This window comes from Asparagus officinalis, chromosome 3, assembly GCF_001876935.1.
Source record: "Asparagus officinalis chromosome 3, Aspof.V1, whole genome shotgun sequence".
NCBI lineage: Eukaryota > Viridiplantae > Streptophyta > Magnoliopsida > Asparagales > Asparagaceae > Asparagus > Asparagus officinalis.
In genome coordinates, this window is record NC_033796.1 from 105,905,151 (window position 1) to 105,919,120 (window position 13,970).

The 13,970-nt window shown below is 32.7% G+C and overlaps 1 protein-coding gene across 7 annotated transcripts in view; it reads right to left on the minus strand.

Annotated features, from left to right (window-relative positions):
- Positions 1–13,511, minus strand: part of LOC109835662 — a 15,087-nt gene extending 1,576 nt beyond the window's left edge. Inside the window, exons 1-6 of one of the 7 annotated variants that reach the window (XR_002245641.1) lie at positions 13,053–13,511; positions 12,858–12,919; positions 12,381–12,448; positions 11,758–11,829; positions 9,407–9,653; positions 3,213–3,443 (exon numbers count right to left, since the gene is read on the minus strand). Coding sequence is in view for 5 of the 7 variants with exons in the window: in XM_020403642.1 (XP_020259231.1) it covers positions 9,450–9,662; positions 11,758–11,829; positions 12,381–12,493; positions 13,053–13,113 (459 nt within the window). In the remaining 2 variants the exon portion in view is untranslated. Of the gene's footprint in view, positions 1–3,212; positions 3,444–9,406; positions 9,663–11,757; positions 11,830–12,380; positions 12,494–12,857; positions 12,920–13,052 lie in introns of those variants that run through there. The other 6 variants (XR_002245640.1, XM_020403645.1, XM_020403644.1 and 3 more) reach the window with 6 other exon arrangements.

Genomic DNA, 13,970 nt, shown 5'->3' on the forward strand with positions numbered 1-13,970 from the left:
GCGCGGGCTTGGGGCAAGGGTGGTCCTGGGCGGCGGGATCTGAGCTGGGTAAAGGTGGTTCGGCGTTAGAGGTCAAGGGCGCGATGGGAAGAGGAAGCGCGGCCAGATCTGATGGGGTTCGGGCGTGGTGGCGAGGTGAAGGAGGGAAGGTGGTGATTGGAGATGGAAAGAGGGGAGGCTGTGGTGGGTTCTGTGTGTTGAGAGGGAGAGAGATGATAATGAGATATTAGAGAGAGGTGGGGTGGAGGGGAGAGATTAAGGAAGGTTTAGAGAGAGAATAACGTGATTATGGGGGGAAATAAGAAAGAAAATCACACAATTATGGGAGGGAGAGAGAACGAAAGAGAGAGATGGAGAGAAGTCTGGCAGCTGGGTAACGTGAGAGAGGGGGGGTATATGTAGGTTTTGGGTTAGGGTTTATTAAGAATTAAATAAGAAACAATTAGAGAAAAATAGGAATAATTTAGAAAAACATTATAATTAATACAACTAATTGTACAATTAAACGAGAATAATTAATAAAAAATATAATTACTTACATTTAAAATCAAATAATTATGGAAAAATTATCTACAAAATAAAACATACAGATTATACTAATACAACAGATAATACGTAATAGTAGTAATAATACAACAAATTGTACAATTAAACAAGAGTAATAAATAAAAAATATAATTACTTATATTTAAAATCAAATAATTATGGGGAAATTATCAATATAATAAAACGTACCAATTATACTAATACAACAGATAATATGCAATAATAGTAATAATACAATAAATTGTACAAAATAATACGTAATAATAATATAACGTATTATATGAAATAATACGTAATAGTAAAAATAATACAACATATTATTCAAAATGATACGTGATAGTATCGATAACACAACGGATTAATTCCAGAAATTTTTACTGTACTAAGGTAATTTATAAATATCAAATTCATTTAATAAATATAAATTTTGGACTTTTAAATCATAGAAAATTTTAGAAAATCGATAAAAAATACAGATACTCTTTAAAAAAAAATAATTAAATATTTTAAAATACCAAAAAATTATTTTAACTAGTTTCAAAAATTCATGGTCCTTACATCTTCAAATGCAAGTGATTTTCTACACTTTTGGTCAAATACTTGCTCTCAATGATCTTCCAAATTTTTTTAGCTGAAGTCTCATTGATCACATCATACTTCAAGTCTGGAGGCAAACAAGATCTAATCACACCACACGTCGTTCTATTCATTTTCTTCCAAACCTTTTCCTCAATGTCGTCCGGTTTCCCGTCCAACTCCAATGTATCCTCCAAATTTTGCACGTTGAGTGCATCCAAGACTTCGCATCTCCAAAGTCCAAAATTGTTAGTAACATTAAACATTTCCACGTCTATCTTCATAGAGTGGATATTCAAACTTTAGACGGTGTTCACACCGGAAGTACAACCCACAACTCATTCTTTCTTGGCCATCTATCTCAAAGCAGCAAAACAATGCGGAAACAAATGGAGAATAGATCCAAAACTAAAAAAGAGAGATTTTTACCTCCAACTAAAACACTAACAAGAGTCTCCGAAAGATCTCACCACCACACGATGGAAGACAAGATCGCCAATAGTAAAAATCTCACATTTATCACCAACTGAATCCCTAGACGAACTTCCAAAGTGATCTACTCCTCCAAATAGCCCAAGCATAGCCTGAGCTCTGATACCACTTGTTGTACGCGACAGAAGCCAAAACACCAATGTGCTTCGAGAAACTAAACCAATCGCCGAGAGAGAAGGCCACAAACAATTCAAAATAACGGCACAATTACAAACAACCAATTTTAACATGGTCGGCAAGAAGGTGGATGGGGTTTTCACTAATAGAGAAGAAGAGCATAAACTAAGATTACAAATCACTCAAACTCACCAATTAATCTCACCAATAAATCTCTAATTCTCTTCAAAACAAAACCCTAAACAAATTGCTCCAGAAAATACATCTTTTCTGTACTCCAAATATCCCCAATTCGCTGCTCACCAAACCTAAAACGTGTTCCTATATATATAGAAATCCTAAAACCAAAAGAACACTAGGAATTCTAAAACCAAAATCAAAACAGATTAGGAATCCTAATAATTTATACCAAAACAGATTAGGAACCTCAATAACCTGCTACCAAAACAGATTAGGAATCTTAATAACCTATTACCAAAACAAATTAGGAACCTGCTATCTAACACATATGAAATCAACACCATTAAGAAATTATATTTGATGCATCTCTCTTGCATGAAAAATCCAAATTCATAACATCAAAAATATCAAATAAAGGATTTTAACTTGTAGGTCTTATTTTAAATGCAAAGCCCATCAAGCGCATGGAAATAAACGGATCTCTGTTGTCCTCTTTTTATACAGTTGTTGTTCATTCCATTTGCGGTTACCTTGTCTTGTAATTTTCCTAGAAAGTAATTTGGTTATTGAATTCATCTATGTATCATTTTTATAAGTTTTCATTGTATAAATATAAATTTTCGGAAATTAATTCTCTCAAAATAGTTATAAATATGTTGTTACAACATTGTTACCGGAAGAATTCCGATCCTCTCCCATAAAGTGGTAACTATAGAAGGTCCACTTATCCTAATCATTATTGTACATTCTAATTTTAATGGGTGAGATTAGGCCATATTCAGTTTCCATTATTGTTGAAAACTACTATTGTCTTAAGACTATAAACTTTATATTTTAAACAATTTGAGATTATTAACTAAGAATTCTCTTTATTCTTTCATAGACTCAATAGCCATACATATATCTAGTTTATAAATTAAATTGTAAGGTTTTGTTTGATTATAATTGAGATTAAATAAATACATTTAATATTTAAAGTTGAATTTCAAGAATGATCTTCTATTAGTGATTTTTTAATATGTTTATCACTCTTTTTAGTGGGTTTTACTTTAAAATTTATAACTTCAAAGCACATAGGAGAAGGCTAAAATTGGATGAAATTTCCACTTGTTGATTGAAAATGAACCAAATCCTAATTCAAAATCTTGAGGTAAAATAATATACAAGAAAGAGAATGAGAGTATTCTTATCAAAACTTATGGTTATAAATGTATCATGTTATGTCATTAGCTGATGGAGAGGTTTGCATGTAATTCGATAATATAATTTGAAAAAAATAGTTTAATAATTATGTGTCACAATGTTCTTAATTACTCTCATGATTATTTCATGAGAATCTTGTAAAAATTCACCTTACATTATTACAATCAAACAAAAAGTATCTCCAATTTAAATAACATTTAAACGTTTTATGATGCATATTGTAAACAAACATCTCATTTCTCATCTCTCTTGCAACGAACTCTGAAACTCATTCAATTTTTAGTTACAACTCTTTGAGTGTCCCCTATAATATCTTCTTCCTTCGCGATCTGAGTACCAAAAAAATCCAGAAATAATTAAAATACAAAATCAAACTCTAGGCTAAAATATATAAATAAGTGAGAGATGATTATTGCACGCCCCCAAAATACGCAGCTAATTTTGAGATGCATGACAACGGTAACACGTGTACAAAGCACATGTTAAGCCTGCGGTGCACTTTCATATTATAATAAACTTCATTTTAAAAGAAGGTTTATTGACAAATAAGAAGTCTCAGAGCAAAACTACATTATAACAAGTTCACTCTAATGAGTCAAAAGACTCTTATTACATACGCATAGTAGCATAACTAGTATAACTATAACTTCAACATCAAACACTCTAAAAGATTCTTCTCACGTTCCGAAGCTCCGAGGTTTTGATAAAGCTATCTAATTTTTATTTGAAAAGATTGAAAAACAACGAGGTGAGTTTACACTCAGTGAGTAGAAAACTTATCATTAGCGGATCAGTCAAGTTTAAGAATTTATCAATACTAAATTTAAATAAGCTGTTGTCAAAAAGAACAATTGAGAAATGCATAATATTTTGAATAAGAGAATTTCTAAGAATAACATTTTCTTGTGACATTGTCATAAAAGAATATTCACAAATTTAAGAAATAATAAGAATGGACACTAAATTCTTTTAAAAGCTGTAATTATCGATCTAATTTCAATTGCAAAACTTTCTCAGTTATCACACTAAGGCTACAAAAATTATAGCCCAGTAGCATGAGAATGCGCATCAATTCACTATAAGGCAACGCGAGGACAGAATGTACCTAGCACTACCATAGGTTGCCCGAAAGCCACTTCACTTTTGCCAAAAATGACCACTTTAACACTGGTCGATTCATTCAATATCATACGGTATGCTTAAATAAATCACTTCACTCCATAGTGGACTTCTGAAGAATTTTAACATTTAAAACACTTTTTGTTCTCATAGTATCGCTCATAATTTTCACTTATACGAAAAACATTATAAATGCTTAAACACATTTGCAAACTTTTCTCATATCAATCTCATAAAAATAGAATATTTATGAATCTAAACGAATATATAATTTATTTTTGTCAAACAGAACTCTTTAATAATGAATAGTAAATTTAAAATAATATATTTTCAATAATCTCATATACTAAACAATATTTATCTTGTAAAAGATAAATAGCTATCACATTCATATTTGTTAATAATTACTATAAATGAATAAAATAACATGTCTGATCCATCATTTCTCTATACAAAAATAAAATTATCATTTAAATAATATATAATAGAAAATAACCAATGAGAAAAATTCTACTCACCTCAAAAGATTTGCAATAATTTGGAGAATCGTACTCCAAGAACCTACTCCTCGATCAAACCTATAATCATACAAGATGCATAAAACTAAAGATTCTATACTCAAACTATTTTGGGTATTAAACTAATATTTCTAGTTTTTAGGGGGTTTCTAAAATATATTTCTATCTTTTTTTAAATAGACATTGGACCTAACAACAACTTTTCTAGTTTAGTGTGTCAAAAGGAAAATCTTTCCATTACATAGATTTCATGTAGAAATATTCCTTCACAGTTTCTGGACTTAAAACAAATTCTAAAAATTCTAAGGGATTAAGATAAAATTTCCTTTTCTTCTTCCTTGGGTCTGTTTCTTTACACCTAAACCCAAAATGGTTTGATTCTTTCTCTACAACTTGGAGTTAAATTGCAATGGGAGAAGAAGGTGAAAGCAGCAAGTCGATGACGAGTACAGTTTAAGTTTGTTTTCAGAACACCAAAATTAGTGTGGTGAAATATGACGGTAAAATCAACTTTGGTTTGTGGATGAGCAATGTACAGGATGCTCTCAATGCTCAGAACTTGGAGAAGACTATCATGGTCCATGAGAGACCATCAAAGTATGAAGAGGCGATATGAAAAAAGATGAATAGGAACGCTTATACGGTGATCAGGTCCTGTTTGGAACAGGAGCTGAAGTATGATGTGATTGGGGTGACGTCTACGATGAAGATGTGAGAAATTCTCAATAATAAGTACCTCATGAAGAGTGTTGAGAACAGGTTGCATTTGCTACATAGGTTATTCAGATTTCAGATGTCCAGAGGCATCTCGCTTGCGGCTCATGTGAACAACTATACAAAGTTATTGTCGGACTTGGCGAATGTTGATGAGAAGATATCGGATGAGTACAAGGCTATTATCTTATTGGGACTTGGCGAATGTTGATGAGAAGATATCGGATGAGTACAAGGCTATTATCTTATTGGGCTCCTTACCGGATGAGAGAAGATATCGGATGAGTACAAGGCTATTATCTTATTGGGCTCCTTACCGGATGAGGAGTATGACACATTGCTGAGATATTTACTTCAATTTCTTGACTCCTTTGTGAGTCAACGAAATCCATACTTTGATCTCAACGCTCGATGGTCCACGGATTAACCCCTGCACAGGCAAAGATCCCATGTAAAAAGTGAGTGATAAACGTACGTTGTGTGTGTTTGAAGAAAGTTATAATTTTTATTTTTATTTGTTGAATTCGTTGTAACGAATAAAGTGGTAATGAGTCCGATAATGAAAGAACCAACTTTCCACTAAAACAGGCATCGATAGGACTTTTTCGGGTCCTGGGGATGGTACTAGCAAGAGGGGTCTGAATGAAATGTCAAGCAATGATCTTCATCAAGCCCTTCAAGTATGCTTGGTCCAGGGAGCTTCTCTTGAGCAGGCTTTATTTTGTCGGCTTGAGCATATGTTGGCCAAGGAGAAATCGGCTAGGGAAGAGGTAGAGAAATAGGTTGATGCCTTGGAGGTTGAATTGGCCGAGACGGAGAGGTTGCTGGGGCATTACCAGACCATATGTTCCAGACAGTCTGGAACTATCCAGGGACTGGAACAAGAGGTGGATGCTTTGAAGTCGGCTGGTGGTTCCCTCGGTGACTCTTCTTTGGCAGCGGCTAGGAGGCGACTAGGCCATTTCCCTGGACTTGGTCGGGGACATTAAAGATGTCCCCAGTTCTTTTCTCTTCTTTTTTTAGAAGAAATATTAAAGAAATGTTGTAATAGAACATTTTTGAATGAAAGACTGACTTTTGCTTTTATTCCTAAGTATTTGGTTGAGGTTTTGTGGCTTGAGTAAGTTAATCGTATAGTGTCGATCCATATGTAGGAGACTACAATTAGTTTACTTTAAATGTTTTGTGTTGGCTTTGAGCAATTTGATCGACATGGATTCTTATCTAATGAAGTTTATGTCGATGGATTGTTAGACGTTTTTTTTAAAGGGATCGTACCTTGGCGCAAGAGGTCACGAGTGTTGGCCTTTTTGTTTTGATGATGTTTTAACAAACAATTTACTACTAATAATGTCTGTCTAGTGTTTGTATTTTCTTATTTATTATGGACAAACAATAAGTTGGAGGTTGGATGGAATTGCGCTTCAACGATCATATCCAATGGAGGTTAACGGAATAGTGGAGTGAAGCAATACAATTCAAGTTAAAGATTCAAGTTCAAGCTTCATCCGCAAGTTCACCAATAAGAGCTTCATTGAAGATCAAGTTACCTTGGGTAGTTTAGTTTTAGATTTATACTTGTGTGTAGATACTTCAAGCTCAATCACGTACACACATACAAGTTTTGGTTTCTTATATATACTAGTATGTACCCCGTGCCAAGCACGGTCCTACCCTCTTTTCTACAATTTGTTAATGTTGTTTGATCTCAATTTTATTTTTATACAAACTGGTTCCTACAGCTAGCAACTATGAAGAACATCAAATGAGTTGTATTTGGAAAATAGATGCCTAATAATATTGTATGGTGCAAATATAACAATACTACTACAACAACTCATACATAATAGCCTAATAAAATAATGGAATATGATAATTAACCTGTCTAAAAAATATTATCAAATATTAAAATTCACTACAATAAATCAATTAAGTATAATAATCTCTTTATTAATGTGTATTTTCAAAGATTCATTATTAATATTAAAGAGAAATAAATAGAAAATGAACAAAATTTTGACAGAGGAAATCTTCAGATCTGAGCACATATCAATAGTTCATTACTTTAGAGGAAATATTCAGATCTGAGTACATATTAATAGTTCATTCTCTCGTCAATTGTGGTAGAAGAAATCTTCATTTTCTCCTCAATAAAAGCCCTCCTAAATTTCTAAAAATGATCATTAACTATCATTGACGAATTTTAGAAACTTTGACTTTTAACTTCAAGGTTATACCATCCCTAGCCATCATTAACCAAATTTCTAAAGATCAAATAACTACTCAAAACTAAAATCGAAATAGCACAATAAAGGTCAATCTTTTTAGTGTATAAATGTGTGAAAATATTACTTTCAATTTTATCTCATGATTTGGCATGAAAGGAAATTTCAATAATTTAAGGTTATTGCAGTAGATTATAATTAATTATCAAATTAGGCAACATAATTATGAAGACTGTTACCTGTTATTTTGTCAATCAGTTTCAGAGACGAAGGTGTTGTGAAAGAAGCTGTGAAAAAACTAACATCCACGAAGCTGCGACTGTAATTTAAGAGATCTCGCATTTCACTCATAAAAATGATTATTATGAAATCATGCATGATTGGAACTTTTTATCGGTGTTTGTATTATATAAGGGAATGGCTTAGATAAATCCAATATCAAAGCTTCATCAATTGCTAAAGATTGCAACATCCTGTGTATGTACTATTGGTGAAACTTTGAAGAGAACTGACCAAGAGTGGAATAGAACACACATTAGTTACATGTTCTTCTATATATATTTTCTACATAACTAATTCTTCAATAATTTTAATGTATACAAAATGTTCTCTTATCTGCACTTTGTTACACTTAGTAAGGATTCAATACTTATCCCCAAATTAACAAAGATCAAGGTCAACATGTCAGTTTCCACACACATTTTCTTTATAATCTGGTCAAGAAGTTAATCTAAATTAGACAATTGCTTATAGATTAGCCAGCCAAATCTCAAATATGAGAAATTTAATAAGATAGTACTAAATATGATAACTAAAAGAACTATCACCCAAATATGAGAAATTTAATAAGATAGTACTAAATATGATAACTAAAAGAACTATCACCTTTTAACAATGATATTAAATAAAGAGAAACTTTGCTACAACTAAATATGATAACTAAAAGAACTATCACCTTTTAACAATGATATTAAATAAAGAGAAACTTTGCTACAACTCAACTGTTATGTGCTACTAAAATAAACAAATAAAATGAATAGGCAAACTAATGTGTGAAAGTCAATATTAGAATCGTACACAATATTAGATTTGCTTTTCTTTTTTGCTTGGCATTAGTTTTTCTCCCTTAACAAATTAGATTTACTTTTCTCTTTTGCTTGAACTACTCAAGAATTACAAGGTTATCTCATAAAAGGTGCATCTTTCTAATAGGACAATATCTATGTTGCCTTTATTTATAATAATGAGTTAATGACACATAAATACTCTCATGTGTAATTTACTAAGAGAATTCGAAAAGAGATCTTACTGACCAAAAGAAAAAAGCTTCTAACTTTAAATATACCATATTAGCTTTTAGAGGGCTAATAGTATGGCTCAACAAAAAGAAAAAAGCTTCTAACTTTAAATATACCATATTAGCTTTTAGAGGGCTAATAGTATGGCTCAACAAGCGAAATTTGTTATGTTTTTGCTTTGGTTGATAAGTAAAATGTAAACTGACTCTTTTTTGCTTCCTATTGTTTGATAGTTAGGAAGTATGTTTAGCTAAATCAACCATATCAAAACAAAGAAAGCTGTTACCCCCTCAATATTCTTAGTCAAAGAAGAGAACAAAACCCCATAAAATAGGCATGTAACCATGACCAAAGATTGGATTACTTCCTGCCAAAGAAGAGATGCATACAATAGCGTATTATGAGAAAGAAATAATACCTTGGGTTTTGAACATGTTGAATGCCATCCAATGATTGATCATTTATTTCATATTCTTAAGGACAGCAATAAAGTTTCTCCAGTTGAAGGTTGTGGTACGCATGGTGCATGCTACCAGATCGTTTAGCATATGCATGAGAATTGAGACCTCTTCCTTGGAAAATACTTTCCATAACTTTAATGTGCATAGACATTCAATTTTGATAAAGAGAGAGAGCAGAACTTCCCAAAACGAAAGACCCAAGTCCTGCATAAGCTGTCAGTATTAGCAACGATCAAAATCTTAGCTAAATGAATAGTTTGAAATGTAAAGTACTTGGATCAACCTACCAATCAATTACCAAATGATAAAAAGTTACAAATACTTGGAATGTAACCCCTAGACGTATTCATGTATACTTAACTATCAAATAGATCATGAGAAAATTTATCATCTCAGAAAATAACATAAATTGAACAATCAAAAAATAAAGTGAAAATAACATAAACTATCTTCTAATATGACCAAGGATCTACACATATCAGGTGCAAAAAATAGTATGACATAGACATGAAACTTGTTGCTTCTATAAAATCACATCAATAGTCATCAGCTTAAGCTCATGCAAATTCGCTTAAAGGAACAAATTCTTGAGAAAGAGAGAATGTTTGATAGATTTAATGTAGAGAAATAAATTAAGTATTCACACAACTATTTTGTCACTTGTAGGAGTTTTCAGACTTTTGACTTCTTCCTTGCTTGTTCATTACACAAAGGCATGTGCCTGTAAAACCAATTTATGATTAGGTGTCGTGTTTACAGAAAATTCAAATTAAATGTCTTTGTAAGAAAATATAGAGGAACCAAATTCACATTTATAAATAAAGGAGGAGCATACTGCAATATATTCAAAGAGAGACAAAATAATAGAAACTTTTCATATATTATTAATAATATGGATAACATACCTTCAAAGTCTACAGTACATCTTAAAGAAAGTAACTCACTAAAATAATTGTGCCCCTTAAAAGCCTAAACAATGAGTAATATTTGAAAATTATTTTGAAATCAATCTTTCAAATCATTGAAATTACTTCCAAATAAACACATGCATATATAATTAATCAAAAAAGAGATTCATGAGCTTACTTCAACATGTTCTCCAATTAAAGCTTAGTCATATTGTGGCAAATAGTTTCAACATGTATGGCAATAGGAAAGCAAGAACCAAGAAGAGTGAATCTTGCTCAAAAGTCAAAACCAAAGATAAAAAGGAAGTTGTTTCTCCTCTCTTTTGGAAATTGATCTAATTGTCCACAGAAGTCAAAACCAAAGATAAAAAGGAAGTTGTTTCTCCTCTCTTTTGGAAATTGATCTAATTGTCCACAGCCAAACCTCATGTACCACCAATTCTTTAGTCAATGCGACGTAGTTCCACATTAGTCATCTTTCGCTAATTCTTGAGTAATTTTTCTGGAAGTAATTGACCTAATTTGAAGTTTTTTACTCTTTCCTAATCATAATATAGTCTTTGATCATATTCTTTTGAGTTATAATTGCATCAAAATGAACAAATTAAATATCAAAAATTACTAACATCAGTTCTTAAAGTCTCAAAAATGGTTTATTTTTACTTGTAATCATTAAGTTTAAAACATTTTCCAACATTCACCCAATAAATCCTTTTGACTCTGTCATTGAACTCTTTCTAAACCTCAAATGAGAATCCTAAACCTCAAATAATTAAAGAGAGATGCATTGTTAGTGTCTCTAATCTAAAATAAAATTTTGGGTTTAAAAATAAAATATGATCTCATTCAAACCAAAATTTCTCAAATTTCACCTGCCTTTGTCATTCTTGCCACATTGCTAGCAAATGCTTGATGGAGAACTTGATGCTTGCAAGAACATAAAAATGAAATAGCATATATATGTATGTATGTATATGTGTATGTGAGTATGCGTGTGTATACGTACAGTTTGGATATCTTGAACCGTCATTCGGCTGATGTGTATAATATGAACATACACATGCTTACCATGTGGGAAAAATCAATCTTTAAGAGGAACCACATGTAATTCAAACCGGATAATCCAAAGAGTCAAGGATTTCTTTTAATATCATAAGATGTATTGTTATCAAATGATCGGAATAGTTATAGAAATATAGTTTAATTAGTGAAAGTATACTAATATTTTCATTTTCATAAGGATAAGTCATGTTGTATGTTCCTGATGTCCTCACTGTTGTAGGCTTGTAGCAGGTTCATCCTTGCATGTTTCTTAGGAAGATTTGCACTCATTTATGTATGTAGCATGCATGCTATAATGTGATAAAAGACATGACAAAATCATGCCAAGATCTGCACACCTCTATGCCTTGCTCCATGTACCATTCTGGGGTTTGCATTTCCCCACCAGAACCGACACATGTATGAAATCCCTGAAACATCAGTTAAAAACGATTAAGAATAAGGAAAAAGAGCCATAAGACATTGATTGATTAACCCCTTTCATGAAACAAAATAGAAAGTGCATACTCATCACTTAAGAACTTTGGTAAGTACAAAGTAGAACATGTGTGCTGTATATTTTCAAACTTACTTAACACTAATTTCAAACTAATATGCAACCAAGATAGATCATCAAAGAATGACAATCATTCATAAATAAAATTCAGAAATGAAACTTTGAGGATGCTACTTTAGAAGTAACTATGAGAAGTAACTAACGTCTGTTTGCATATATGTAAGTTGAATATACAGTGAAATCATAATAGGATTCTTATAAGCATACGCACTAAAAAATAACCATAAGTAAAAAATAACAAAGAAAATAAAGTGAAAATAATAACAACATAAAGCTAATGAATAATTACACCATGTAGTTTTCCTTTGAGTGTCTCAACCTAACAGTGTTCAACCTAACATTTACCTCTTGCAAGAAATTCAAAATCAAAGATCGCATTCAAACAATAGTATGAAGGAGCTCCACCTGAGTGGCCACTGAAGCCATCTTCATGCTTGCTTGAACTGCAATTACCCTTGAAGCCCCAGCTTGAGCTGCAAATAGACTAAAAATTGTAAAGCGAGTGCATGCCTGAGGTCCTGTGGAAGTTCAAACTTAAATAAACAATAATAATGAGAGGGTAAATGTTTATAGATTACTGTTCATCATAGTTTTTAAAATGCCAAACCATCAAACAATATTTCTAATCAGCATACACAATTTCTTAATCCACTTTCTGCGTTATATTAAGGATCCACACATACTACTCAATACCACGTTCATAAACAAAATCGTAATCCATCCTTTTACATGAACTATAAATTGAAGCATTACTCCCACGTAAAATAATACAATCAAAATGGGCAAGTAAAGGTATACCTTAGAAATTCAAAATAAATTCAAAAATTACATTATGTTCCAAGAAATTCAAAATAAACTGGAAAATGAGTTGTGAAGAGATACATTGTCGTCTTTGTCATCGAGGTCTTTGGAGTTAGAAGCTTATGGAAGAAAAAGAGGAGAACCTAATAAAATAATCTCAATCATATTCGATCCCCATTCTCTCTTCTCCTTCATCAAAAGTCGAGAGAGAACTCGGTTGTTCCTCAATCAATCACAAATCAATCAAAAACGAACAAAAAAGAAAAAAGATTTCACCTTTAATGACATCAAGATACTGGATAGTCTCTCTCCCTGTCCAAAACTCCGCATCCTCCATCTAGAGCTGATGATTACGCCGACGTTGATGCCAATGATGACGCCGACGGGATTGAAGGCTTCCGCTAGAGGAACTTAGGGTTAGGGCTTCTGGCCTTAGAATCCTCCGGCAAAGCGGCGAGGATGCTGAAGTTGTTCTCCAGATGGAACAACGAGAGAGACGATCTGCTCGTGCTGGAGTTAGGGCTAGGGTTTAGAGGGGAATGGTGGTGGATAGAGGTGCTAGGGCTTAGGCTTGGGCTATGGTTAAGGTTAGGGTTTGGATCTGTATCGGTTGAGAAGATGTTGAGCTCGAAGATGGCACCACCACCGGAGAAGGCGGCGGAGGGAGGGGAGGAGGATAGGAGACAGTGGAATCAGTGCGGAAGAGGGGGGGACTCAGGGGCTGTTTGGTTGTATGTTTTTACCATGTAAAATGATGGAAAGCGTAAAAAAGTGGGTCCTAATGTTAGCTTTCATCACTTTACATTGTTTGTTTAAATTCTCTTTTACATGAAAAGCTTACACCTTTTGATGAGTTGTCACCGAAAGCAAAATCACCAAAATTAGGAGTGATTTTGTTGGAAAGCTTATACTATGTCATAAATGTGTCCAAAAAAATAATAAAAAAGTCAAAACCTTGTAGAAAGTGGTGAGGTGGATAACCACTTTCTATTTTGTGTCATAAATACTCTAGTTTACATTATACTATCCAAACAATGTAATACTATTATTTTAGGATTCACAAAGATTCCTAACCAAACAATGTAAACACTCAAATGAAAAGTGGTGAGGTGGATAACCACTTTCTATTTTGTGTCATAAATACTCTAGTTTCCTAAAGGCATCCAAACAGCCCCTCATATGGAGCGAGGGGTT